This window comes from Lycorma delicatula, chromosome 10 (assembly GCF_047948215.1).
Source record: "Lycorma delicatula isolate Av1 chromosome 10, ASM4794821v1, whole genome shotgun sequence".
In the NCBI taxonomy this organism is placed as follows: Eukaryota; Metazoa; Arthropoda; class Insecta; order Hemiptera; family Fulgoridae; genus Lycorma; species Lycorma delicatula.
This window is the reverse complement of record NC_134464.1, coordinates 91,889,736-91,915,665: the sequence shown is the minus strand read 5'-3', so window position 1 is coordinate 91,915,665 and position 25,930 is coordinate 91,889,736. Positions and strand designations below refer to the sequence as shown.

Genomic DNA, 25,930 nt, shown 5'->3' with positions numbered 1-25,930 from the left:
TTTCATTTTGAAATTGATACCAAAGAAAAAGTGTTTGCAAATTGTTAATAGTAGTGTAGATTTTAATTTGGCCTCAAGGTTTTAGAATTTAATTTTAGTATATAAAGAAGAATTTTATCTAATTTTAAGAGTTTAAAAAAAAATTATAATTTATATCCTGATGTTTATTATGTTTTATAACACATTTTTTTTTTCAAAAAGTGTTTTATCTTATTTATTTATTAACACACGTAGGCCTCCAAAAAACGCTGTCGATAAAATAAAAGCCGTTCCAAAGAAATAAAAATGCGAAAAACATTTTAATTAATGGATAGAAACTATGTAGACTGCTATCGAGCTTCAGCTAAGAATTTCTTCAATGCAAAATTTACATCTTTAATCGTGGTTTTCAAAATATTTAATTATTTTTATTTTTTTTTAATTTTATTTCTCAGATATATTTTTAATAACGGAAAGGTTATAAACATTATAACTACACAAATAAAAAAGGTAATTATCGGATAATCGGTCTGTCGGTAAAGATTTGATTTTTTATCAAATATTCTTTCGGCTAGATTTAAGAAGTTTTCTCTTTAAATTTCTGCAATTCGTTACAAAAAAAAGTCAGATGTATTTAACGTAGTAAAATACAAAGTAAGAAAATTACGTAATTAGAATGAGAATTTATTTTCATTTTCCCTGAAAAAAAAATATATATATATACATAAATTACCGTAATTTTATTTTCTTTTAAAGGAGTTTTTTCTCACTGATATACAAAGGATATTTAACCAAAGGGGCTTAGATATTATGAAACTGATTAAGTAGTTACAACATTAAGTAGAATACTATGTGCAATAATTCGTTTTTAAAAGTGATGTTAGGGTTTTAACTGCATCCATTACCATTATTTTCTTTTTCTTTCTTTCTCGTAGAATCACGGTACCACCTACCAATCTTTCTCTTACATCTCCTGATATTTTTTTTTTCATACTTTTTCATTCCCTCCAGCTTTACAATGTTATTTTATTTTCTCCTTTTCTTTAATATCCTGATAATTCTTAAGGGGTTTTCTCGTTATTCTTATTTACTTTTTCTTTTTTTTCACTACCGGCTCCAATTAAAACCGGTATGATTGCTTTTTAAATAATTTAAGTGAAAATATACAAAGAAGTAATCTGAAAAAAGATACTTTAGCCACAATTTCCCTCGGCATGTAATTTAACAGGATTGTTTATAATTGTGCTTTATGTACACAATACATCAGAGAAAGTACTGTTTGTTAGAAGTAATCTATTACTTGCCCGTAACTTGGTTCATATTAGTTCTCTGAACAATTATATAAGTAATTTAATTATTTTGGTCATCGGTTTCAACTGATTATATATAAAGACTTGTTATCCTAAGAATAAACAATATCGATTACCAGCAACGATATATATATATATATATATATATCCATAAGCTGTATTTGAGATTATAATTTGTTACTAGGTAGCTTAAATATTATTAACAATAAAAACTTTACAGGCAATTCGTAAAGGTACAATTAAAATAATAGAAAAAAAACACAAATTGTTTCACTCGTCACCTTGGCCTTTTTTACGTGAGTTCCATCTATTTAGGAAATATGTTTTTCATAAAAATGATTTTTATATGATTAAAAAGTAGAATATGATGAGACCGTAGGCTGACGAACGGAGGTTTTTTATGAGTAGTAACCGATTTAAAAAGATAAAATCAGTTTGGGGATGATTTTATAAATTTATGAGAATATAAGCCTCATTATCAAATCAAAATACAGTAAAATATCTACTTTTGTTTCTATCAGCTACTTAATTTTTATGTAGTTTTGTTAATTTTTTAAAAATTAAATATACAAATATATGTAAAAATATATATATATATATATATATATATATATATATATAAACTTCAAGGGCAGTTCCAAAAGTAAGGCAGTTAAAATAAAAAAAATAAAATTTTAAACGTCAAAAAATAGAGAAATTAACATGGGTTCAGATACTGCCCTTTGGTAATAAACTTAAATTCCATCCAGATAGTCCAATCTGAGAACGCCAAGAAAACCCAGAATATATACGGAAACATTAGGATATAATCAAGAAAAGTATTTGGAATGACCGAACAAACAAGATTTAGGCAAAGATGAAAATAAAATTAAAGTAACCCTATCAAGGGAACGAAACGTATAGCGGGAAAAAAAAGGAAATCGAGATACAGATAGATGGTGGAATAGAAAATGCGACAAGGTGCTGGAGAAAAGAGTAGAAGCGTGGAAACTCTGGCTGGCACTTCATCAAAGCAGAGGACTAATGAAACAAATTTTTGAAACAAAGGAAGGAAACAACGAAAGCAGTAGATAAATTATTTTTAATTACATTTTTGAAATTTCACCTTGAAAGTTAAAAAAAATTTGAACAGTGATTGCAAATTTACCTCTTTTTGACTATACTAAACTAGATAGAAGCTAAGATATATGTATATATATAAAATTATGAGCCCAAAGATTTTTTTAAATATCTAATAATACGAACAACGATCGCATAAAATCTAAAGGATTATAGAAGTGTATAAATCAAATAATGAAAATATGTTAAATTTTGAATATGAAAGAAATGGAGATAATAAACGTAGAAAGACAAGGTAAATAAAAAAGTAACAAAAAACATAATTAAGAACAGGAAGAGCCATATTGCTGACGTTTATCGCTACTGGTAAATGTTTAATTAAAACATTCCACAGTAGTATCCTGTAAGAAGAAAGAACAGAAATCATTAAATTTGTAGATAACGTAAGAGGATACGAAAAGAAGCTTTCAGGAACTTGCAAATTTAACTGGAAATGAAAGAGAATGGTAAATTTCGGTGTAGTGTAAAGGATTCTTCTGAGGGCATCTTACCATGTAGTATCAGAAAGTACTTCTTTGAATTGAATTCGCTACTACGACATACTAATTTACTGTAATTTTCTGAATTTTCCATTAATTGACTAACAATCTGTAAGCAGATTAATGGTTGAAAGGTACAATTTTTTTTATATGACAGTTCTAATGACCTGAATTATTAAATGTAAATATCGTTTTCGGTAGCTTAGGTTAAATTAAAAATAATTTCTTAGCGTAATTAAAACGATTTTCATATTATTATTCGTAATACGTCCAGTCCTCATTTAGGTGTAATTTACAAATACAAAGAGGTATATATTTAATGAGTATTGTAATATATTCTGGACTTTTAGTACTATTACGGCTTCTATTTTACGCTAAAGATACTAGTTATGCAAATATATTCAAATTAAATGCGATGCAACCACCGCAGAATGAATAGAGGTTCAGTTTAGTGATCTAAGGCCAGTTAAAGTGAAATAATATAAATGATAAGCAATTGCCTTACACCAACTTTGGAAGAGACTTTTTTCTTTTGTTTTTAAGTTTGTTTGTTTTTAAGTAACTCCTTCTCAGTAATATTACTACACTATTTAGCGACGTAAGAGAAATTTGATCCACTAAAAACGTTTAAAAGTATCGGTTAATAGAATTTTTTTTTCAATTCGTACGTTTGTTTTATATAAAAGTACGGAAAACCTCAACAACTTTAAAACCGTTCCAGATAGAATACTGTAATTGTCAGCATAAGGTACCGGTCAACTACTTTACCTTTTGACGAGAAATAGAATTTTAACCCTTTTCTGGGGAATTACCCGGGGGTTGTAACTAAAATATTTTAAATGTTAACATTCCTTGTGTGATACATCATTTTAAAGGTCTGTTTAAAAAGACAAGAAATATTTTATAAATGAAACGTTGGTACGGCTGTAACCAAAATGGCGGCGGGATAAAGTTTGGATTTTTAAAAAAATACTGATAATTTAAGGAACGGTTATTGCAAATAAATAAATTTATAAAAAGTTTATTAAACTGATATAATCGAATAAAATTATTTTATAATTAATTATTATTAATTATTTATTAAACGTCCTCTTTCTGTTATTTGACGGTGTTCCACCCGGTTGTAAAAGGATTACACAGCATTACTCAGTAATTTCCTAGTGATATTTTGTGCAGATTCTGGAATCCTTTTTTGTAAGTCATCGATATCTTGGAGCTTATTATGATAAACAATACTTTTTAAGTGACCGCGTAGAAAGTAATCCAATGATGACGTCAGGTGATCTCGCTGGCCATTTTATTTGACCCTTTGAGCAATCAGTCTTCTAGGGAAAAAATGCATTTAAAATTTCACGTACCTGAATACCGAAATGAGGCGGGGACCACCTTGTTGAAACCAAATTTTTTGGAAGTTGGGGCAAACATTTTAAACATTTTGAATGTTTGGAACGATACTGTCGAGAAGCAAAGCTTCATATTTCACCGAGTTTAAATTTCCGTCAATAAATATAAGCCCTATCGATCGTCTGCTGACAATACCTGCCCGTACAGTTTACATTTACTTGACTGGATGCTGTTGTGTATGTTCTTCACGATACCATTGTAGATTAATATCCGTCCAGTATCGGGAGTTACGGCGATTAGCACTGCCATTTGAAAAGAAATGTGACCTCATCAATAATAACTATGTTGTTTAATAAATTGGAATCTGTACAAATATTGTTCATCATAATTTTGCAAAGCTCAAGTCATCAATCGTAGAAATTTTCATTAAGTTCTTGGAACGGACGAATTATGAAGGGTTTGATATTTTCACTTTTTAATGCTCGAATCGTTAAACTTTTGCTGATGTTATGTTCTCGTTCTGCTGTTCGAGTCGATGAAAGAGGATTCTCAATAAATTCTTGCATAATCTTTAACGATTTGTTATTATTTGTTTAAGAATTAAACCTCCCTGGTTTTCCCCTATTGTGAATGTTGCATGTTTCTTCAAATTTTTTGGTGTTTTTTGATACTGTACCTTTAAAACCGTCAATAGGATGACGATTATTAAATGTTTCATTGAACAATTCATAGATTTCATTATACGACTTATCTTTATCACAAAAGCTATCATATTTGAGAGTGTGAAATTTTTCTGTTCACCAAGTGACATGTTCATAGCTATGGTAGCAAGAAGTAGAGAAAAAATTAATTTAGCACAAAACAATTGCATAAAAGGTAAAAAAGATGTAAATAACAAAAGTTGCTTAAAGAAAAATAAAATCAATTAACCGATCCATCACAATAAATTCTCAGAACAAACTAATAGTGTAGTAATGACGCACTCTAAATGAAGTATTACACAATAATGTGCTTAGCTTCATTTTTGCAATAACGGTAAAAGACCATCAATGATCCCTTTAGTGGGATGAAATTCTATTTCTCATCAAAAGGTAAAGTAATTGACCGATACCTTATCCTGAAAGTTACAGTATTCTATCTGGAACGGTTTTAAAATTGTTGTATGTATATATATTTATATACGTGTATTCATTTATTCATATTCGTTTTAATCTGCGTGCAGTAGTTCTTCTTTGATGGTCTTGTAGAATTCAACTTATTTCTAAAAGTAACTTTTAGAAATACTTTAAACTCGGACTTTCAAAAGTCCGAGTTTAAAGCGTTAAAATGGATTTTTTAATTATTTTTGAAACCTAGTTATTTAATGAATTTCTCGGTAACGAATGAAGGTATCAATTTGATTATTGGTATGCGTGAAATTTTTTTGTTATTATCTAAAAACCAATTTCTAGATTTTATCAAAAGCCGAGGTTTCCAAGATGACCTCCGGTAAAGCCCATAAGGGCTCGGAACGGAACGGGTGGCGGAAGGTGTCTTCCCCTATGGGTCAGAATGAGTGAAGCCACAACTGAATAAGAATATATATATATATAATATGCCTACTAATTACAGCTCTTTATAATTTTTACAAATTCAATACATTTTTCTTTTAACCTTTGTTTTTAATGATTCTTTTGTTTTTCATAGACCATAAGATCAATTTCCTCAGTATTGATGAATTTTCTATAAGTTTTAATTATAATATTTGCGAAATAATAATAATAAAATTTATTTTATTTTATTATGTTATTTAACTAAGCTATTTTACTTCACACCTAAAAAACGTGTTTTTCGTCACCGACGTTTTTCATTTTACGTTGGAAACTCTGGGATATAAAGTTATGGAACTTGTTTAGATTTTTCAAGCCAAGAAACATAGAAAACCTCAAGTTTACCCTTTATATAATGGCTTAAAAATGTCAGTATTATTACTTTTCACCGGGGGAACTGAAATCAAGGCAAAACCTTTGCTAGGCGTAACCCGATGGCAAACCGATTTCAGACATATGTTAATGTGAACCTTTTTCTTTATTTGAAGCTTTACAATTAGTCATAAATTATTTCAACTGCTGAATCAACTTGTAATGTATGACTAATCGATAGGCTTACTACATTACGTTGACCATAGTTCTTCTTTTTAACTTCTCATTAGCTTAATTCTTTTCTATTAATAAAAAAAAAAATTTAATTTTTTTCTTTTGTTTCAGATGCGTATAGTGTTTTAAAAGATTCTTTTTTAAAAAGTCTTAATTTAGACCATGATTAACGAAGAAGTTGTAGAAGAAGTCCTTAAAGGGCATCTTGAAGCTTCAAAATGGGCCATACCACGTGTCGTCAAAATATTCATTTCTTCTACAAAATCGGGTGAGTATAGTTTTTTATTATAAAAAATACGGTAAGTAAATCCATATTTATTATTGTAATTTTTTTTTTAATATATTTTTAAATAAGTAAACGATTTAATTCCGATCTTACGCACATCGATCGGTAGGTTGTGAATGTGATGAAAGTTTCAGTGGCATCTTTTTCTTTGCGATGGAGGAGGGGAAAGGTCTGCCAGTCACCGTATACCCGAACATGCAGTAGTTTCGGGTTCTCACCGACTAAAACCCCTCCTCAAAACTGTCGTGATGCCGGACCCACCACTCATCTGATTCTACTCAGCGTCGTGAGTGTATAACGGGATCCCGTTGGGATAAGGTGCCTTGACACCTTTCGCAGGGTCCTGCGATCATCAGCATAGGCAGATACACCTGAAAAAAGGTGATTTTTTTCCGAATTGGTGATTTTTACCGATTCACCGGATTGTGGAACATTTTTGTGACTGTCGGTGGTTATATATCCTATTGCTTCTGTACACCTTTCTGTTTGCGAGGCCTATCGGCTACAACTGAAAATTGTGTGTTCCGGTGTATAACACTGTCGGCAGTAAATGCACACGTTGAACGAGCGCTTTCCTCGAAATATAGGGAGAGATGAACGATTTTTTACTCATTAAAAACTGGTACATTAGCTTATGAAACCATCAGCCTTTTGTTCCGCCGACCCAATATTCTTTTCATCTGACCATCAACTGTTCATCTGGATCGTCGCGAAGGTGGTTGCCTCAGCGGTCACACAACTTAATCGCCATAAGATTAATTAGAGGAATGCCAGACATGACATATGAAGTTTCCGTGGAGACTGTCCAATAGCAGGAGGCGACCCTCAGCGTCATCTAACCGCTGCAAACATGCCGCAAACTGAATGGCCTTCTTGGACTTTAATACCTTCTCCTAGGCTGGGACTCTTTAAAACTGTGCCCCACATTCCACTTGCTAGCACCCTCCTATTGGATACACGTGGGCTACCAACATTCGACATTAAACGGCTTAATGCTACAACCGTTCCACCTGCGCGTTCAGTTGCTTTCGTGGTATGCCTCAGAAAACTACGGTGACTGTCCAGCCAATTAGGTATTTGTCCTCCTAAGGCGTTTGGACACGCAGTTTACCCACACATACCCAGATTGGTGACAGTCGCTTTTCCCGCAGAGAACAATTTTCTGTATCTTTTCGATGGCTAGTTGAAACCTATTTCTCACAAGCCATTTCGGTTTACTTGACATTTCTCCCGCCATCATCCCATTTGATCGCCCTAAAACATAAGACCAAATGTCTGTGCCACAAGCGGGCACTGAGCCGTGAATAGTATAGCGACCAGTACTGAGCCTTTCTCAATACAGCGGTAGCCTCGTAGGAGGTTGTTTTAAAAACACCAGTGCATACAACTAAGACTGTGCGCTGGGCACTCCTTAAATGTTAAACAAGTGCTGCATTCATAACCAACCTATGTGTCCAAACGGACGCCGCGGAAGAGGTCATACTTTCGACGACACCTAGGTACACTATGTACATTTGACGGCCCCACAACCCATAGTCTTTTTGAGCAATCCTCCTAAGTTTTTGCATCACTGAGACGGCATCCGTTGCTACTTGCCTAATGTGGTTGCGAAGTCACTTTTCATCAAACAAAACCCCTAAGTACGTATGAATTCTACCTGGACTGATTACTTTGCCTTTATATTAATTATGAGGGTTATGACTGTACGATAGTTTTTCTGCACCCTTGAGAAGCATAAACTTCGTCATGGGCACAGAAACCTTTAAATTTTGCATGTCCCGCCAACCGTCTGCGGTTGATAAGGCCTGCACCCGTCTTCCAGTTGTGGTCTTGAATTACCACAAACTAAAAGGAGAAAGTCATCGGCGAAAGCCTAAGCCGTGACCCCTTTTGGAAATATCAATCCCAGAAATCCGTCGAATACCAGGTTCCACAGCAAGGGACCGAGAACGGAATCCTGTGGGCTTCCCCTGGTGACGGATTTTTCCACTACTACATGCGCATCCTTAAAAAAAACAGTACGGTTAAACAAATAGTCATGTACCATGGCCTGTAGGACTACGACAACATTGCAGCGTTCCAGCTCATAGAGGACAGAACTCCAACACAAGGAAGGAAATGCTGCTTCTATATCTATAAAAATTGCCAAGCATATTTACAGTCGGCGCTTTCCACCTCGGCAAGAGGATTTAAGATGCAATCCACTATTCCAACCCCTTTCATGAAGCCATATTGGCCTCCATTTAGAAAACAATTCACCTCAAGCTTTCCCAGAGCCGTTCCACAACCAGCCTTTCAAGAAACTTGCCGATTACCGGCAAGAGGCTGAAGGGTCGATAACTACAGAGCTCACTATGATCCTTTCCTGGTTTTAAGAGCACCCTCACCAAAACCACTTCCAACCAGTCGGGAAGCACTTAGGCACCCAGAGAACAGCATGCCTAGCGGCTCTCTTATGACAGGCAGCAGATGATGGAATTAATCCCGGTCATCTTGGTCAATACCCGGTGCGTTTTTCAGTGCCATTCGAGAAACCTCTCGGTTTATATTGACGGGATTCACAGCCCGTACGCCAGAGAAGAGCATAGCTCTCGCCCTAACACTGACCTCCGGTTCAACTTCCGGAGCATCTAAAAACAGAGTATCCAGGAACTCCTGGTAAGTCGTCACAGATGTTAAAGTGTGGTCACGACCACCTAACCCGCAGGACAGCACGTGCAGTGGCTTTGGCCGATAACATGATTTTGCTAGCTGCCAGAGTCTGCGCTGCAATCGCGTATGGAATCTTGCGATAACTTGAGTCTGGCTTCCTTGATGGCATGAACATAATCGTTACGGGCGCGCCGGTAGATCTGCAGACGCTCAGCTCACACGCCATCAACGGTAATCCCCATTAGAGGACGACACTGGTATCTTCTACTAGCGAACCTAAGTCTTGCGCGCATCACGCTAAGGTCAGAGGACTACCACTCTTTCACGGGATTCAACCTGCGTTTAACAGACGGCTCTCCGGAAGACATTATTTTATCGCGTTATTTTTTTTATATTGACTTTATTTTAATCGATTTTCTCTGAATTAATTTCTCTATCGATGTGTAACAAATTAGTTTTATTTATTGGCAAGTTAACAAAATTATTTTACAGTGTAGAAAAAAAACTCTGTTTTTCAACCCAAGTTTTTTGTAGTTTATAACACTCTACTTCGTATAAAATAATTATGATATAGTTCTGAAACCCAGTTTATTTTTTTTCACGTCAAAAACCATAAGAAATCACTATTGTCGCTCCTTAACTTTACAAGTATCTCAGTAGAGCTTCATTTCAGGGGAGGAACAGAAATCGAGGAAAAATCGTTCACTAGCCGTAACTTGCTAAGGAAACGATTTCGAACCCATATTTATATGAATTATTTCCATTTTTTTAATGAGAGAAATACGCCTATGAATTTTAGCAGAATCCTCCTGAAATACTCTGTTTATATCTTTAAATTTATTGTTATCATTCTTTGGTTGTGTTGTGTATGTATTTTCTTTCTTTACTGATTCATCATATAAATTTAAAACTCGTAAAAAGGAGTAAAGAACAGAAATTTTTGTAGCGTATGACCTACGTCATGCCTAACCGGGATTCAATCCTGGGATCTTCTGAATGAAAGGTTGAGACCCTACAGTCTGCATTTTAGATCAGTAAAATGTATTATTATATAATCTACCGTTTATATAGGCTTTTTCTTTGTGATATAGAACACTATGATGTTTACGAGATGCTACAAATTATACTAACTTTAAGTACCATTTTTATACAACAGTAATTATTCGTTTTTTCTTAAGCTTTCGGCAATTTACATTTAAGGTGAAATCAGAGTAGAAAATCTAAAAAAATTGTATACATCTGAAAGCTATTTAAATATTTTGTTTGCTTTTATTTTTCATTCAACTAATAAACTTAAGACTTAGGGAGTCGGACTTGTCGGACTTAGGGAGTCCGACAAGGATGTTCCCTATCTCCGTTGCTTTTTAATCTATACATGGAACTAGCAGTTAATGATGTTAAAGAACAATTTAGATTCGGAGTAACAGTACAAGGTGAAAAGATAAAGATGCCACGATTTGCTGATGATATAGTAATTCTAGCCGAGAGTAAAAAGGATTTAGAAGAAACAATGAACGGCATAGATGAAGTCCTACGCAAGAACTATCGCGTGAAAATAAACAAGAACAAAACAAAAGTAATGAAATGTAGTAGAAATAACAAAGATGGACCACTGAATGTGAAAATAGGAGGAGAAAAGATTATGGAGGTAGAAGAATTTTGTTATTTGGGAAGTAAAATTACTAAAGATGGACGAAGCAGGAGCGATATAAAATGCCGAATAGCACAAGCTAAACGAGCCTTCAGTAAGAAATATAATTTGTTTACATCAAAAATTAATTTAAATCTCAGGAAAAGACTTTTGAAAGTGTATGTTTGGTGTGTCGCTTTATATGGAAGTGAAACTTGGACGATCGGAGTATCTGAGAAGAAAAGATTAGAAGCTTTTGAAATGCGGTGCTATAGGAGAATGTTAAAAATCAGCTGGGTGGATAGAGTAACAAATGAAGAGGTATTGCGGCAAATAGATGAAGAAAGAAGCATTTGGAAAAATATAGTTAAAAGAAGAGACAGACTTATAGGCCACATACTAAGGCATCCTGGAATAGTCGCTTTAATATTGGAAGGACAGGTAGAAGGGAAAAATTGTGTAGGCAGGCCACGTTTGGAGTATGTAAAACAAATTGTTGGGGATGTAGGATGTAGAGGGTATACTGAAATGAAACGACTAGCACTAGATAGGGAATCTTGGAGAGCTGCATCAAACCAGTCAAATGACTGAAGACAAAAAAAAAAAATAAACTTAAAAAAATTTCTACAAGAGATTCTAAGAATATAAACCATAAATAAAACAGGTTTTGTTTTATGTTTTTAAGTTGTTACAAATATTATCTCTATTAATTTTTATCGTTTGTATCTTTGTCCGTTTTCCATAATACATTAACAGTAAGAGTTTTCTTCGGAATGATCTCATAGCTTTCGGATTAGAAATCTTTAGAATTTTTTTTTTACTTAACTACTTTTTTATTTTTTTACACGTAAGTTTTTTTCAAGTATATCGTAAACTAGTAGTTAGTAAAAAGTTACTTTCCATTTTTGAGTACAGGAAGATAGGAGGATGTCCTTTGTAATTTTTCTGAAATTGATATATAGCTCATTTTTGTATCAAAATTAAGATAAGCTTCTCGTGTAATAGGTTCAACCGTTCATTTTGAAACATATAAACGTACAAATAGATATCTAGTTAATAAAATTCAAAATTCTGCTTAATTTTATATTAAACGTCAGGATAAAAAAAATAAATATCTTCCTGTATAAAAAAAAGATAAAGCCAGAATATTATTTCTCATCCGTCATGTTAAAATATAAAAATATTTTGATGGATGTCAATTTTATTCCATATTGCATGTTAAACTTATATCTAAAATTTGTATTCAAATCGTGATATTGCTATTGCTAAGGTTGAATCAATAGAATTTAATCTTTTCTCAACCGATTGCTTTTCAGGATATTGCCTTGTAGCGTGTTTTAGCTGATAGAAAGGCTTCGTTAAGCCGTTTCTGTACAGTTCTATAATATCAAGATTCCTCTGTTGTCATTTGTTTATCTTATCTTCTTTATCATAATGTATTTGTTTTCTGTATTCATATACCTTCTCTTATTATAGAAAATTGCTTATTCCATCGGTCATTTAATTAAAAAATCCCTTTTTTTAATAGAAATTATTTTTTGAATTACTTTTAAGTTAATGAAATAAATTTCTTTTTAGTAATAATTATATTAAATTAAATATTTACAAATACTACTCCGATGAGCTTTTGCGAAAGTTAAATATTTTTTATTATATACTTTCTTATTCAGCGAAGTAAACTTATAGGTTTCTCTTTATAATTAGTTTCCGTCATCCTGACCTCATATGTTTTACTAGTACCGTTTCTACTACCATGATCTCTATAACTTTCTTGATTTTAATCTTCTTTTCCTCGGTCTGCCACTTGGTCTTTTCCCAATTTTTTCAGAATTTAATATCTGTAATGCTGTTTTTTTCTTTCCTAATTATCTTTAATATCGTAATATTATATGAGTGTTGCTTTCCTTCCTATCCTGTTCAGCCCAACCAACTTGTATTTTTGAAAGGACATAACTTCTATATTTTTAATCAATCCCTCTTCATCTTACCCAACATACTTCTATAGATTTAATTTTTAATTTTATCGTTTATCTATTATTTTGTAGCCAAATTCTGTGCACTATATATAACAATCAAAAGGAAAATTTATCAGTCATATCAGATTAAAGTTGTCTTGAAAAATCTTTACTAGAATCTGATAGCTGTAGAAACTCTTTCTCCCTTTCATTTTGCTTTTGACGATTAGGCACCTTCATTGCAATTATAAGGAAACGTTTTGGCTAAGAGGAACGTGTCAGGAGGACATCCAAAGATACCCTACTTCAAATACAATATTGATTAATATGTATAACCTCTAACGACACAAACGAAGCGATAACAAAAAACTAAATAAAATCAAATTACTAAATAATGTTAAAAAACAATAAAGTCATCCAAGTAAATTAAAAAATATTAATTGCAGATAAAGATAATGATCACAAGACAATAAAGACACCGAATTTTCAGCAGAGAATCAGACTGCCGACTAAGAGTCAACCACCAGATTTTTATAGTTTGAACTATTGTTGACATATTGATCACAGTATAATCACGGATCACGTACTCCAGTGATAATCCATGCCCTCAAAGATCAGTAACGTCCAGTAAATGTGGTTTCCTCATTCGTTTTACTTCCTCACCATCATTGTCAAGTAGTTCAGCGTTAAACGATTTACTTGATTCTCCAGCTTAGATATGTAGTCCCTAATGATCCTCCGTACGAATACATGGGACTCCAAGATACCCGTGCACTTCATCGTTCCTAGCAAACCGTGGAGCCCTGATACAGTCCTAAGCACCTTATGTATAAACAAGTTAAATTCTATAACGTGTAGAAACGTTAAATTAATTTTGTGTTACTACTACAAGTAGTCCCCCCCAAACTAGTGCACCATCCTCCATATTGCTTTCAGAAAGACGTTATACAGCAAAGATTTATTTATCAAGAACAAATGAGACCGTCTACCAAGGATCCAGTACATTCGTGCAAGTTTCAGTTGTCGCCTCTTCTCTCTGATGTGATCCTTCCAGGTCAACCAACATTGTAGATATAACCTTAGGTACCGTACCGTGTCCGCTTCAGGAATGAGAGTATTGTTCAGTTGAAGGGCATTTTCTCCTTCTCATGGTAAATGTCACGCGGCTCGATTTGGCAAGTTGCAGGTCGGCAGGTAGCTCGATTTGACGATTGACTTTAACTCTCCATCTACGCGGCCATTCGTTGATAAGGTCGAATGTAGCTTGCAGCTTGTCCGAGGCAAGGTCAAGTTCACCATCTATCGTCAAAATCACTGTGTCGTCTGCGAAGGACGCAACTGTGACATCTTCTGTACTGTGAAGGTACAGTTTTTCTATATCAAATACAAAAACTTAAATTAAACTAAAGAATATTTTATTATATATATATATATATATATTTTTTATTTTTTATTTATTTATTATTTAAGTTATTAAATATTTTGTTTTTATTTTTATACCTACATATGTATGTTATTATATTATCCATGGATGTATTATATAAATCTTATTATGTATGTGTAGCACTGCATTTAGCCTTATATCTCTTGGTTAATGAAACTGGTATTCATCAAATTTGGAAGTATTTCTACATATGGGGCAATCATCATATTGTCTTTTTTTTAAATTAGTTAACAGGGTGGGGATATCGTAAAAAACTGGCTTTTAAAATATATCTGTAATGTGTTCTACGCGTATGTGAAATGATTGTAAACTTTTCATCTCTTAGTCGAAGTTACGTCGTTCGAATGAATTTTTTTTTTACCGATTCTTTTATTTTTTTTAATGTTTTGCTTTCGTTGAAGAATGTTTTCATAGCAAACCAAAACAATTGATTTCAAAAGTATTTAGTAATATTTTGAATTGAGAGTTTTCATTTTTAGGTAAGCAATTTTTTCGCTAAGTTTTCCTAAAATTTTCTATGACTTTTGTCCATCAAATTTGTCTTTTTTTAATTACTCAACCTATTTATTTAAACCTTACTGAAATTTTGCTAGCGATTAATCGTACACTTTTCAATTAACAATCTCTCGAAAAGCTGTTATTAAAAACTAAAAGCCGTTTTCTTATAAAAATAAGCATTGATTTCCTTTAATTCATCAAATGATTTATCAAAAGAAAATTAGTTATAAATACTTTTTATCTTTTATTTACCTAATGTGCACGTTGCAATCTCTTCAACTACTGAACATAACAACCCCACCACGTTCCAACAACATGAGGATGTTAGGTATGACGTGAATAAAAGGTAGTTTTGTACAGACTCAAGTCGACTATTCCTGAGATGTGTGGTAAACTGAACCCTAACCACCAAATTACACCGGTATCCACTGTCTAGCATTCAAATTCCTATAAAAGTAACTAACTTTTACTAGGATTTGAATCTCAGAATCTTCGATTTAGAAAATCAGCCGTTGATGACGAGTTTACCACTAGACCAGCTCGATGGGCTTGTAAATAAACAATAAATAAATTAAAAACTTACTGTTTATTGTCCCTCCATAAAAAAAGTTTTGTTTAGCGATTACGAACCGCTATTTCCTGAGTCCACCAGTATACTGACTTCCTCTGAGTAGATCGACATTTCCCGATACGTGTTTCTACCAATTCTGACATAATCTCCGCAAACTCTTCTGAACTTACCCGCCCGAGCGACCGTGCCCTATCAAGCAGCGTCTCCCTAAAACTCTATATCCTTGAGTTTTTTCCACTCTTCTCGGACATCCCAACCCCGTAGGGAAAGACACTCGCCTTGTGACGCTTCCGGTAGCCACATCTCTCCCTCCATTCATCTCGGACAGCTTGAACTTAGTAACGCAATTCTATATTTGATCACAATTTTGATGCCACGATGATCGCTCAGTAAATCATTCTCCAATACTCGCCATTCCGCCACTCTGGCTGCAACATCTTCCGTAGAAAGGTAACATCTATCCATAACTTCTGCTCTCTCCTCTCAAAAGTGGGGCTCCCTCACCGTATTGAGACACCCTAATCCTAATGACGCAAAAGTCTCCGCAAGTAGAGCTCCCCTAGCATTCGTCGTAGGCCCACACATTTAGCATAGAAATCGCCTGATGCCATTGCTCTCCTTGATCTACCACGAAGGAGTCGCACCAACACATCTAAGTAAGTCCAGTCGAATGAACACCTGATGTTTGACTGCCCTGCTCTTGGGGGGGACCAGAGACCGGGCCACTCTGGAATTTAGAGGTCAAGGGGAAAATTGGTCACTCACAAGCTGCGAGTCAGTGTGGTGAGAGCCGCATTGTCGGACCGTGTGGGAGTTCCTAGATGCGGTTTCTTCGTTCAACCGTCATCCTTAGTTTTCTTAAGGGAAAGACTCTTACCGCATTGCCGTGGAAAGCTAACTGTGAGTACGACTGACCACCAGCCAATTTGTATGGCTCCAAGCGCTATAAAATGGTGGACAGGTACTAGCTGGCATTCAGCACCTAGGCGTGGCAGCGAATTACTGCCTAGACGAAATAAATGTTATTATGGATGCCATATAAATTTTTAGTAGTTGACGGGTTGCGCCTACACATTTTAGCAAATATATGACAATTGAGTGGTTGAGACACGTAAGCCGATAGTGCATGGCACTATGCTTAGTCCGCTCACACTGTTAGGTATGCTCTAGGAGCTATGCTAGAATACTGGTCGCTATACAGTTCGAGGCTTAGTTGTCGTTTGTGACGCAGACATTCGGTTTTATGCTTTAGGGTGACCGAATGGGTTGGTGGCGGGAGAAATGCCTAGCAAACCAGAATAACCTTAACTGATGTTAATAAACAAAGTATTAATTTTTGGGCAGAAGAGAATCCTACTGAGCTACACCAGTGCCCGTTACACAGCAACAGGTAATAGATCTTTTTTAATCGAAGATGGCCTCACCACTATAATCAAGTCAGATCGGCGTGCTTGAAAACGTTGTAGCGCAATACCAAATTTGCTGAACAAGCAAATCGGTTATTTAACAGCTGATTTTTGAAGTGGTCCTAGTAAAAAGCGGTTGCTTTTATACGGATTTGAATGCTAGACAGTGGATACTGCTGTTCTTTAGTAATTGGGGGTCCAATCAACCACATATTTCAGGAACGGTTGGCCTGAGTCTGTACAAGATCAAGCCTCATTCACATGTTTACATATCATCCTCATTCCATTGGGCCTTAGGGGGGGGGTTGGCACTGTTCACTAGTTGAACAGATTGTCTTATACACCATTAGGATTGTAAATACGTAATACGAGTATGTATGAAATAGACGTAAATCTAAAGTCTAGTTATGCAATCCACTCTTAATTTCCTAAGATTTAAATTTTTAAAATTTAAATATCTGTTGTAAGATTATTCAGTAATGTTCTGAGAGATTCTACTCGTTCTAAATAAGGTTTTAATAGCGTATTTATTCTTCTAATATGCGGAGAGTACTACCGATGCTTTAAGAACTTGATTCGACATTACATCATTGGAATCTTATATTACAACGTAATTCCATATTATTTGATTACGTTCCCTTTAAAAAACAGGCGTACGGTATGCATTTTCTGATGAGCGATCATTAGATACATACGCATTTATGTAATAAATTCAATACTAATAATAAAAAAATAATTATTCCGATTACTGTTGGTATATTTTTAAGATTAATACGCAGTACATGAAACTTTAAATAAACTATCGAAAAAATGTCATATATGTGTTTAGGATCCAAAAGTAACTTACAAGTATTTTACTTTAAAAACGAATCTTAACTCTTTATTAATAATAATAAAATAAGCTCTTAACATTAAGTTAATGCGGTTGAAGAAGGATTTAAAGCTAAATTTAATCTTCTTAAGTTTCTAAATGGAAGAATACATTCTTGAATACAGTTTATGTAGCGAGCAAAGTGGAAAAGATTGTACGATAAAATTGTAAGGCGATTATGCAAAATGCCCTTTTATCGTGGTTAGTCTAAAAGATGCCGTTAGATTTTCAGTTGAAAATATTATTCTTTTTCTATTTTGAATACAAATGTTTATTCTCAATCGAGTGAAAACTCATGTAAGCAAATTTTTAAGTATAAATGTGTTTTTTTTATTATTAAATATTCAGATTTTTTAAATTATTTTTTTTTTGTATTCTAAATTTAATCTGTTCTGTTATACAGGCTTTTATAACTGTTCTTTTTATTTTATTTATTTAAGTATTTGTTTATCTACTTTTCCCTATTAGTTTTATAATCGTTTTATAACTTTTATTAATAAAAAAATAAAAGTATTCATGCCGGTACTCTTTTTTTCTTTAAATGAATAATCTTAAAAGATCTAAATGTTACTCGTATTTCAGTAGCCAAAATGTTTTTTGATTGCTTATAGTACGTATGTTTCGGGTTGTTTGGCATTATATCTAAAGAAAGACTTAACTTTCTACCGTAAAAATTTTAGTACGTTAGGCGATTAATTTTATTTTAATTAAAAAATCGAAAATTATACGAAATACATTTTAGAATAATGTAGAAAAATTGTTGAAAATTCTTTAATAGAAAAACCTCCCGCCCGTAAAAACGGTATTATTACGCTCAGAACGTGAAAAGTAATTAATAAAAATAAATTAGTTTAACTTATTATATTTAAATTTCGTATATTATAAAATCTACGTGTTAGTTCAATGTACTCGAGAGCTATTATTTGGTAAATTTTCATTAAAACAAAAATTATTTTTCGCGCAATCATATGCAAGTTTTTAAAATTATTCAAACGAAATGCTATATTTACTTAAATAAAACTAATAATTGTATGAGCCTCGTTTGAAAAAAAAAGTCATTTTTTTAAAACTGCCCTTGTAACCGGTTCAGAACTTCCTTATTCACTTCTTATCAAATCGGATACTTATATCGTATCATATTTAATCTAAAAAAAAAAGTAATAACTTTCGCCTAACCGACGGCGATTCCATGTTTTGAGCTACAATACATTTCAACAGTTAAACGCACACAGCGGTCATACATCTTCCCATACTAGAGTGTTGTATGTAATTTGTATATAGAGAACACCCGATTAAAATAATTTACAACCAGTCCACCGACCAAATATTGCTTAGAATTCTTACACCCGATTAAAATTGATTAATTTCATCAAAACAAAATAATCCAATCACTGTATTTTATTTTCATCCCTTCAATAGTTATTCCGTATTTTCCTAATTTCTTTGATTGAATTTAATTAGCAATTTACAATGTTAAATAACTTTCGAATAACCTTTTAAAAATACTTTTAAAAACCTTTACTTTGTACGAGAAAATTATTATTTTACAATCATAATAACCTAACGGTACAAAATATTATCGTTACTTTTACAAATATTTATTTTTACTCAAAGTAGAGTGTATATAATCCTTTAAATACTTGAAATTTACAGTCCTATAATTTGCACGTTGTAATACAATAACTTTTTTTAACTAAAAGTTCCACTTCAATCATAATTAAAATTTTAATATTAATCTGTTCACATTTTCTCTTTTTCTAAAAAAATGTCATGAACATTATTTATTGCAGATAATTTATTGGTGTTTATATTCGATGCTAATTAACGGTACATTTATATTGTTAATTTTTATTTATTTATTAATTATGTGCAATTATTTACTTTAAAATAAATGATTCTCTCTCTGTTCCTAACACTGGTGAGTTATGGTAGCTTTATTAATTAGCGTAACTTTAATTGTGTAATATTATGAAGTCCTACGCAAGAACTATCGCATGAAAATAAACAAGAACAAAACAAAAGTAATGAAATGTAGTAGAAATAACAAAGATGGACCACTGAATGTGAAAATAGGAGGAGAAAAGATTATGGAGGTAGAAGAATTTTGTTATTTGGGAAGTAAAATTACTAAAGATGGACGAAGCAGGAGCGATATAAAATGCCGAATAGCACAAGCTAAACGAGCCTTCAGTAAGAAATATAATTTGTTTACATCAAAAATTAATTTAAATGTCAGGAAAAGATTTTTGAAAGTGTATGTTTGCAGTGTCGCTTTATATGGAAGTGAAACTTGGACAATCGGAGTATCTGAGAAGAAAAGGTTAGAAGCTTTTGAAATGTGGTGCTATAGGAGAATGTTAAAAATCAGATGGGTGGATAAAGTGACAAATGAGGAGGTATTGCGACAAATAGATGAAGAAAGAAGCATTTTGAAAAATATAGTTAAAAGAAGAGACAGACTTATAGGCCACATACTAAGGCATCCTGGAATAGTCGCTTTAATTTTGGAAGGACAGGTAGAAGGGAAAAATTGTGTAGGCAGGCCACGTTTGGAATATGTAAAACAAATTGTTAGGGATGTAGGATGTAGAGGGTATACTGAACTAGCACTAGATAGGGAATCTTGGAGAGCTGCATCAAACCAGTCAAAGGACTGAAGACAAAAAAAAAATATTATCGAATTGATATTTTCTATTTTTTCTTGAGGCGTTATAAGGATGAAAATTGATTTCAGTCAATAACGAGGAAGTCAAGGGTAAATATGGTCTGTTTATTTATTTTTATTTTTTCAATAGTAGACAATATTAAAAGTTTGTTTTTTTATATTTCGTATCTGAACAGGTAACTTTACTTTCCTTTACTGATATCTGAGAACAGCGATCTTTCAATTAGGATTAGAATATACCAGCTTTCGTGACAAAGTGAGGGTTTCTACGCTTTTCATCCTTCGAATTTTTTATACTCTTCAAAATTCATTTCTCTACATTCTAGTAAAAGAAAAATTAAAGGTATCTGTGATCGAACCAAACCCTTATTTTTCGCAAATGTAAATTGATAGCAAATTTGTACAACTTTATTTCATTTATCAAATCTTTCTATAAATTTCTTGTAATATTTTATTAAAAAAAATGAATTTTTATCCAAAAAATGTTGTTGTTTTAGTTAAAAGAAGAAGTAAGTAAAAGAATAAAGATCATTAGGATGATAATAATTATCAACTTTATTGTTGAGAAAGTATAAAAATTTCAAGTGAAAATTACTTGAAAGTTTAGCTCAAGTTGATCGTTTCAGTTCAAAGCTAGCTTAAAGTTTAATCCTCAATGTTACCAGAATTTTTTCACAAGTTTTCCTAATGGCCAGTTTTTTAAATTTTCTCTAAAATCTTTTGAAAAATATGGTAACTTTGACTATTATTAAAAAATAACGGTATTTTTAACAGTTTTTAAACATATTAAAACGTACTATTGCAAGCTTTTTTTTATTTTAAGTAATTACAAATAGATTTGGGTATTCAACTTTTGATAAGTGCTAAAACAAGAGTAAAGTGTTGAATTAAATTATTATAGTGTTAAAGCGTATTATTCATACCGTACCATAAATTTTATTTTAAAGATCACAATCGTTTTTCCAGAATCATATTGGGTAAAATTATTCTGTAATTAATTTAATCCCGTAATTAGCAATTCTGATTTTTCGAATGAATTTTTTTTTTAATTTTCAAGTGTATTTGGCTTTTTTAAAAATATTTTCTAATTAATTGGCAATTTCTCGGTTGAAAATCTTTCACAAAAATACTTTTAGCAATAATTATAATTATTCTATTCGTAAGGGGTATCAACTAAAGTTGAGTTCACTAAGGGACCCAGGACTAAATTTCGTTGTTGCGAACATTTTCGGTGGTGTGTTATTATTCATTTGCCTCGAATGTGAGACATGTACACGAAATCGATTCAGTAAATGTAGAACTAGGAGTGGGGTACGTGCTTCCGCAAACTCGGTTAACCTGCAGCGAAGGCAAAAGCTGAGTCTCAAAATCACCGATGTAAATGTCTACCCTGGCGTTTACATAGGTGGCATCCCAACGAGGGCTGGCATTTTACTATGAGATGAAAAAAGTCAGAGAGCGAAAGACGAGTCCCGTTAAAGACTCATCAGGGCTAGGAAAGGTGGGGGGGGGGGGGTGAGGCGACCAGAAGCGTCACAAGGTGGGTGTCTTCTCCTACGGGGTTAGGATGTTCTATTCGTAATAAAAGAAAAACGTGTTGCCGCCTACTGACGATTTAAAAATTTACTTTAAAAACTGACTAGAAGATAATATCTACTCTGGAAGTCGTCAAAGTAATATCTAATAAAACACAACGTATTTCACCAAACTTCTTTTCTTTACAAACAATACCCTGAAATTTGGTAGCGTCCGATGAATAGTTAAATTAAAAAGTCGGTTAACAACGGAGAGTTTTATTTTCAATTCTTACAATAGTTAACTTCTATAAACTATTTAAAGTAATGTGTACTTTCAGTAACATTTACTTTCGTTTACATTTCTTTAAGCGGTTTAAATTAATATACTTAAATTAACATTTATATGTTTCAAATCATATTAAGTGTAATTTTAGCTTATTAATAAATATGAAAGAATATATTTTACCCCTTGGTATTTCCATGGATAACACAGAAATCCACTAGAAAGATTAACCATTCAAGATACTAACATTTGAGAATTTTCTTTTGATTCTGACTAGCTACGTCAAAAATTATCTTTTTTTCAAATTTACCTCGTTCCTATACAGAAATGGTCCAACCAACAAATTACTTGGAATTCGCATAACCAATTAGTTAATCTTATCAAAACACATTAATCTAATCACTGTATTATATTTTCATCCGGTAAACTGTCATTCCAATTTTACGTAAATTCTTCCAAATCTGACAATATTGAATTTAATGAAAAATCTATAATATGTTACATAACTTGTAAATACCCTTTTCAAAATATCTATAGAACAGAACACCAAATACGGTAATATTACTGCATTTTTATACATTTTTTATCTACCTTATTCCAATGTATAAGTGACATGTTTGACTAAATACGTAGATTCATATTTACGTAATACGGAAACAATAATTTGATGTAAAAATTTTGAATATTAATTGAAGCTTTGTATTTATATATTATAACGTAAAGAATTTTGTATTTTTTAATAAAAACTAATGTTTATTAAAATATCAAATAAATGAAAAAATCATCAGGAAATGCTTAGGAATTCACTCTAAGAATATCATTATATTTAAAATATAACAAAATAAAAATATTAAGTTTTTATTGTATCACAAGTACTGGTAACGTCTGTTTGCAGTAATGTTTTTAGGTTCTTACTTTATGTTTTTGTAGTCCACTTTTAATATTATACTTAGTGTGCTAAAGGTTGTGGGTTCGGAGGGAGCATGCAGCGTTTAATAACAGGTACGCAATCTCAAACCAGAGTTTTCACTAATTTATTTGACACTCTTTAGATTTACTGTTTCTCGAGACGTTCTTGTTTACAACAAAACAAACAATGCGATTACCACGTACACTTTCAGTTCATATAATCGGTCGCGTTTTGATTTTAAACTAGTAAAACAACCTGTACCCGCTAATAGCGAATTATTTTTACAGATCACAGTTCATTTTATGAAAAAAAAAGTTTAATCATTGTTTTTGTTTTCCGCTAAAACACTTTACTTTGGTGTAAATTCTCTCCGTTTTTATAGTTTTGAATATAGAAGTAAAAAAAAAAAAAAAAACACATTTTTCTCTGTATAGCGTTATGCTGTTTTCATTTTTAGTTCATTACATCTTTTTCCTTTTTTCTCATTAATTTGACGTGCAATTTCTTATTCAAAATTTTTCATCCTGCAGATCTTATTTTCTTGCAGTCTTCACAATATTTCCATTTTTTCATGTTATTCGTACTTAATCGTTCAGGATTTTACTTATCTAATTTCCTTATATAATCAGCAGATCCGTACGTGTTTTTAATTTCTTCCCGCGTGGATTTTATATTCTTACCGTAAAATTGGTGCTTTTTCCAATACGTGTTATTTTTGTGAAGTTGATATTTCTACTAGTATCATCGCTGTTTTATATATAGATTTGTAAATAATTTTCCTTAAAATCGATCGATTAAATTAATGTTTTGATCCGCATTATTTTAATAAACCAACCTAATAGCCATTTACTAAATTATAGGAAATAAGGTATCGAGTCCGTTAGTTAAACTGGAGAGTTGTTTTTGCGGTTATCAGTAAAAAGGAGGGCTATGATTTTATAAGATTCTACTTATAAAAATATATAATTTCTGTTTTTCGTTGAAAATAGAAAACTTTTCTACAGTCGACTGAATTTAATTACAAGTAGTAACGCAATTTTTTAAATGTATCTTTCATAAATTTCTTCAAGCAGCTCCAGAATTATAAATAAAATAAAGGCGGATATATGTAAAAAAAGTTATAATTAAATTACTGCCTAAAATTGTATTCCAAAACACTAACAAATTTTATCGTTTAAAGTAACGACATGGATGATTAGACAGGTATTTTTTTTTTTTTTTAATTTAACAGAGATTTTTTAAGACCTGTTTATAATATTTATATTTTTTTCTACTACCATAAATTAGTCATAATATTTCAATACGGTTTTTTTTTGTAGGAGTTTTTATCTATCCTATGATTTTTTGGTAAATTTTACCGCAGTCGTTTTGAGAACTCAAGAGTATGAATTAATAAAGAAACCCTGCCGACAAAATGTCAATCCTAATATATTCTTTGAAACGTAATCTTATGTGTACTCGTAGGAAATATTTTTTGACGCATAAACAAGTAGCTGTGTTGAATCTAATCTAAAATTTTCTTATTCTTTTTCTTTTCATAGTGTATTTTTGTTCAGTATATATTTTTATCATACATATTTTATTCTTAAAAGATTTATAATATAAATATATGTAAGAGGTGTTTATAATGTTGTTTTTAAAAACTTTTTGAAGTTTAATATTTTATTTTATTTTTAAGCGTTTATTTCAAGAAAAGGATAATGTGGATTCTGGGTGATATGTTTTGTGTGTGTTAATTTTAGTCCTGTAGCATATATTTTGTAATATATATACACACGAGTATATTAATATAAAATCATTAGCTCAGTGCTCAAGTTACTAGATTAGAAACGGGTATGTGAAGAATTGAAATTAATTAGTAATTAATACTGAATGCATGTTTTCTCTAGCTAAAATACAGACTAATAAACGTAAAAGAGGCTCCATCACTCAGTACTTTATACTAAATGCAAATTTCTTTTAAAATGCAAATTGGTATGAGAGGGAGAAAATAATGTGGAAGATGTTTGTACTACTGGAGTTTGAGCAGCGAGGACTTTTTATTGTCTGCACATTTGAGTATTGCTAGACAGTGTCGATCATTGATTTTTTGAATAAGATTGTGTAAACGTGTATTGTTTTTTTTAAATTGGGGTTAACTGTTGAAGAACGTATATTCGTAATGGAAACTTATTTAGAGACAAATCTCGTGTTTTGTGTCGGTGAAAGTTCAGGGAGAAATTTGAATAGGAAGCACCAGTGAAAAGCGTTATTCATATGATAGTTAAAAAACTTCGAGAAACAGGTTCGGTGTTAGACCAGAAACGTACCCGACACAGTTTTAACGACGCAGGTCGCACAGAACTTTAAAGCGGTAGTTACAATGTCTCATCAATTTTTGCCACGACAAAGCCGGGAAAAGAACGTTTCACTATGGTTAACCCAAACTGCAGTGAGGAGAATGCTGAAATATTATTCATACGATGTGCGGTTTCAAGGTGACGAATAATAGAACCGTTTTTTTTAAAAGCTGTGGATGATGTCTACCAAGAAATTATCCAACAGCTCATAATCTTCCGTCAAGAGGATAAGCGAAACTGCTAGTTGCAACAGGACAGTCACTTGCCATACAGCTCGCTCTACTTTGGAGATGCTATAAAATTTTCATTTATAAAGAATTTCATTTATAAAAAAATAATCATTTATAAAGAATTATGACTACCTAGATATTCTTATCTAATTAATCCGGTTTCTTTTCTGTGGGATTACTTAAAAGAAATTGTATCAAATATTACCAACGCCTCCAGAAATTAGATAGCTAACAAGAGTAGCCAGGAACATAGTCAAACGTGTTGACAGCTGAATAGAAGTAGATGGACGTATTTTCAACAGTTTCT

The 25,930-nt window shown here is 32.3% G+C and overlaps 1 protein-coding gene across 4 annotated transcripts in view; it reads left to right on the top strand.

Moving 5' to 3' along the window:
* The window catches only part of LOC142331061 (protein qui-1), an 889,030-nt gene that overhangs the window by 485,046 nt on the left and 378,054 nt on the right, over positions 1–25,930 (top strand). For all 4 annotated transcript variants that reach the window (XM_075376703.1, XM_075376704.1, XM_075376705.1 and 1 more), the window contains one exon: positions 6,478–6,634. In XM_075376703.1, the coding sequence (XP_075232818.1) occupies positions 6,529–6,634 (106 nt within the window). In that variant the 5' untranslated portion in view covers positions 6,478–6,528. The remainder of the gene's footprint in view (positions 1–6,477; positions 6,635–25,930) is intronic.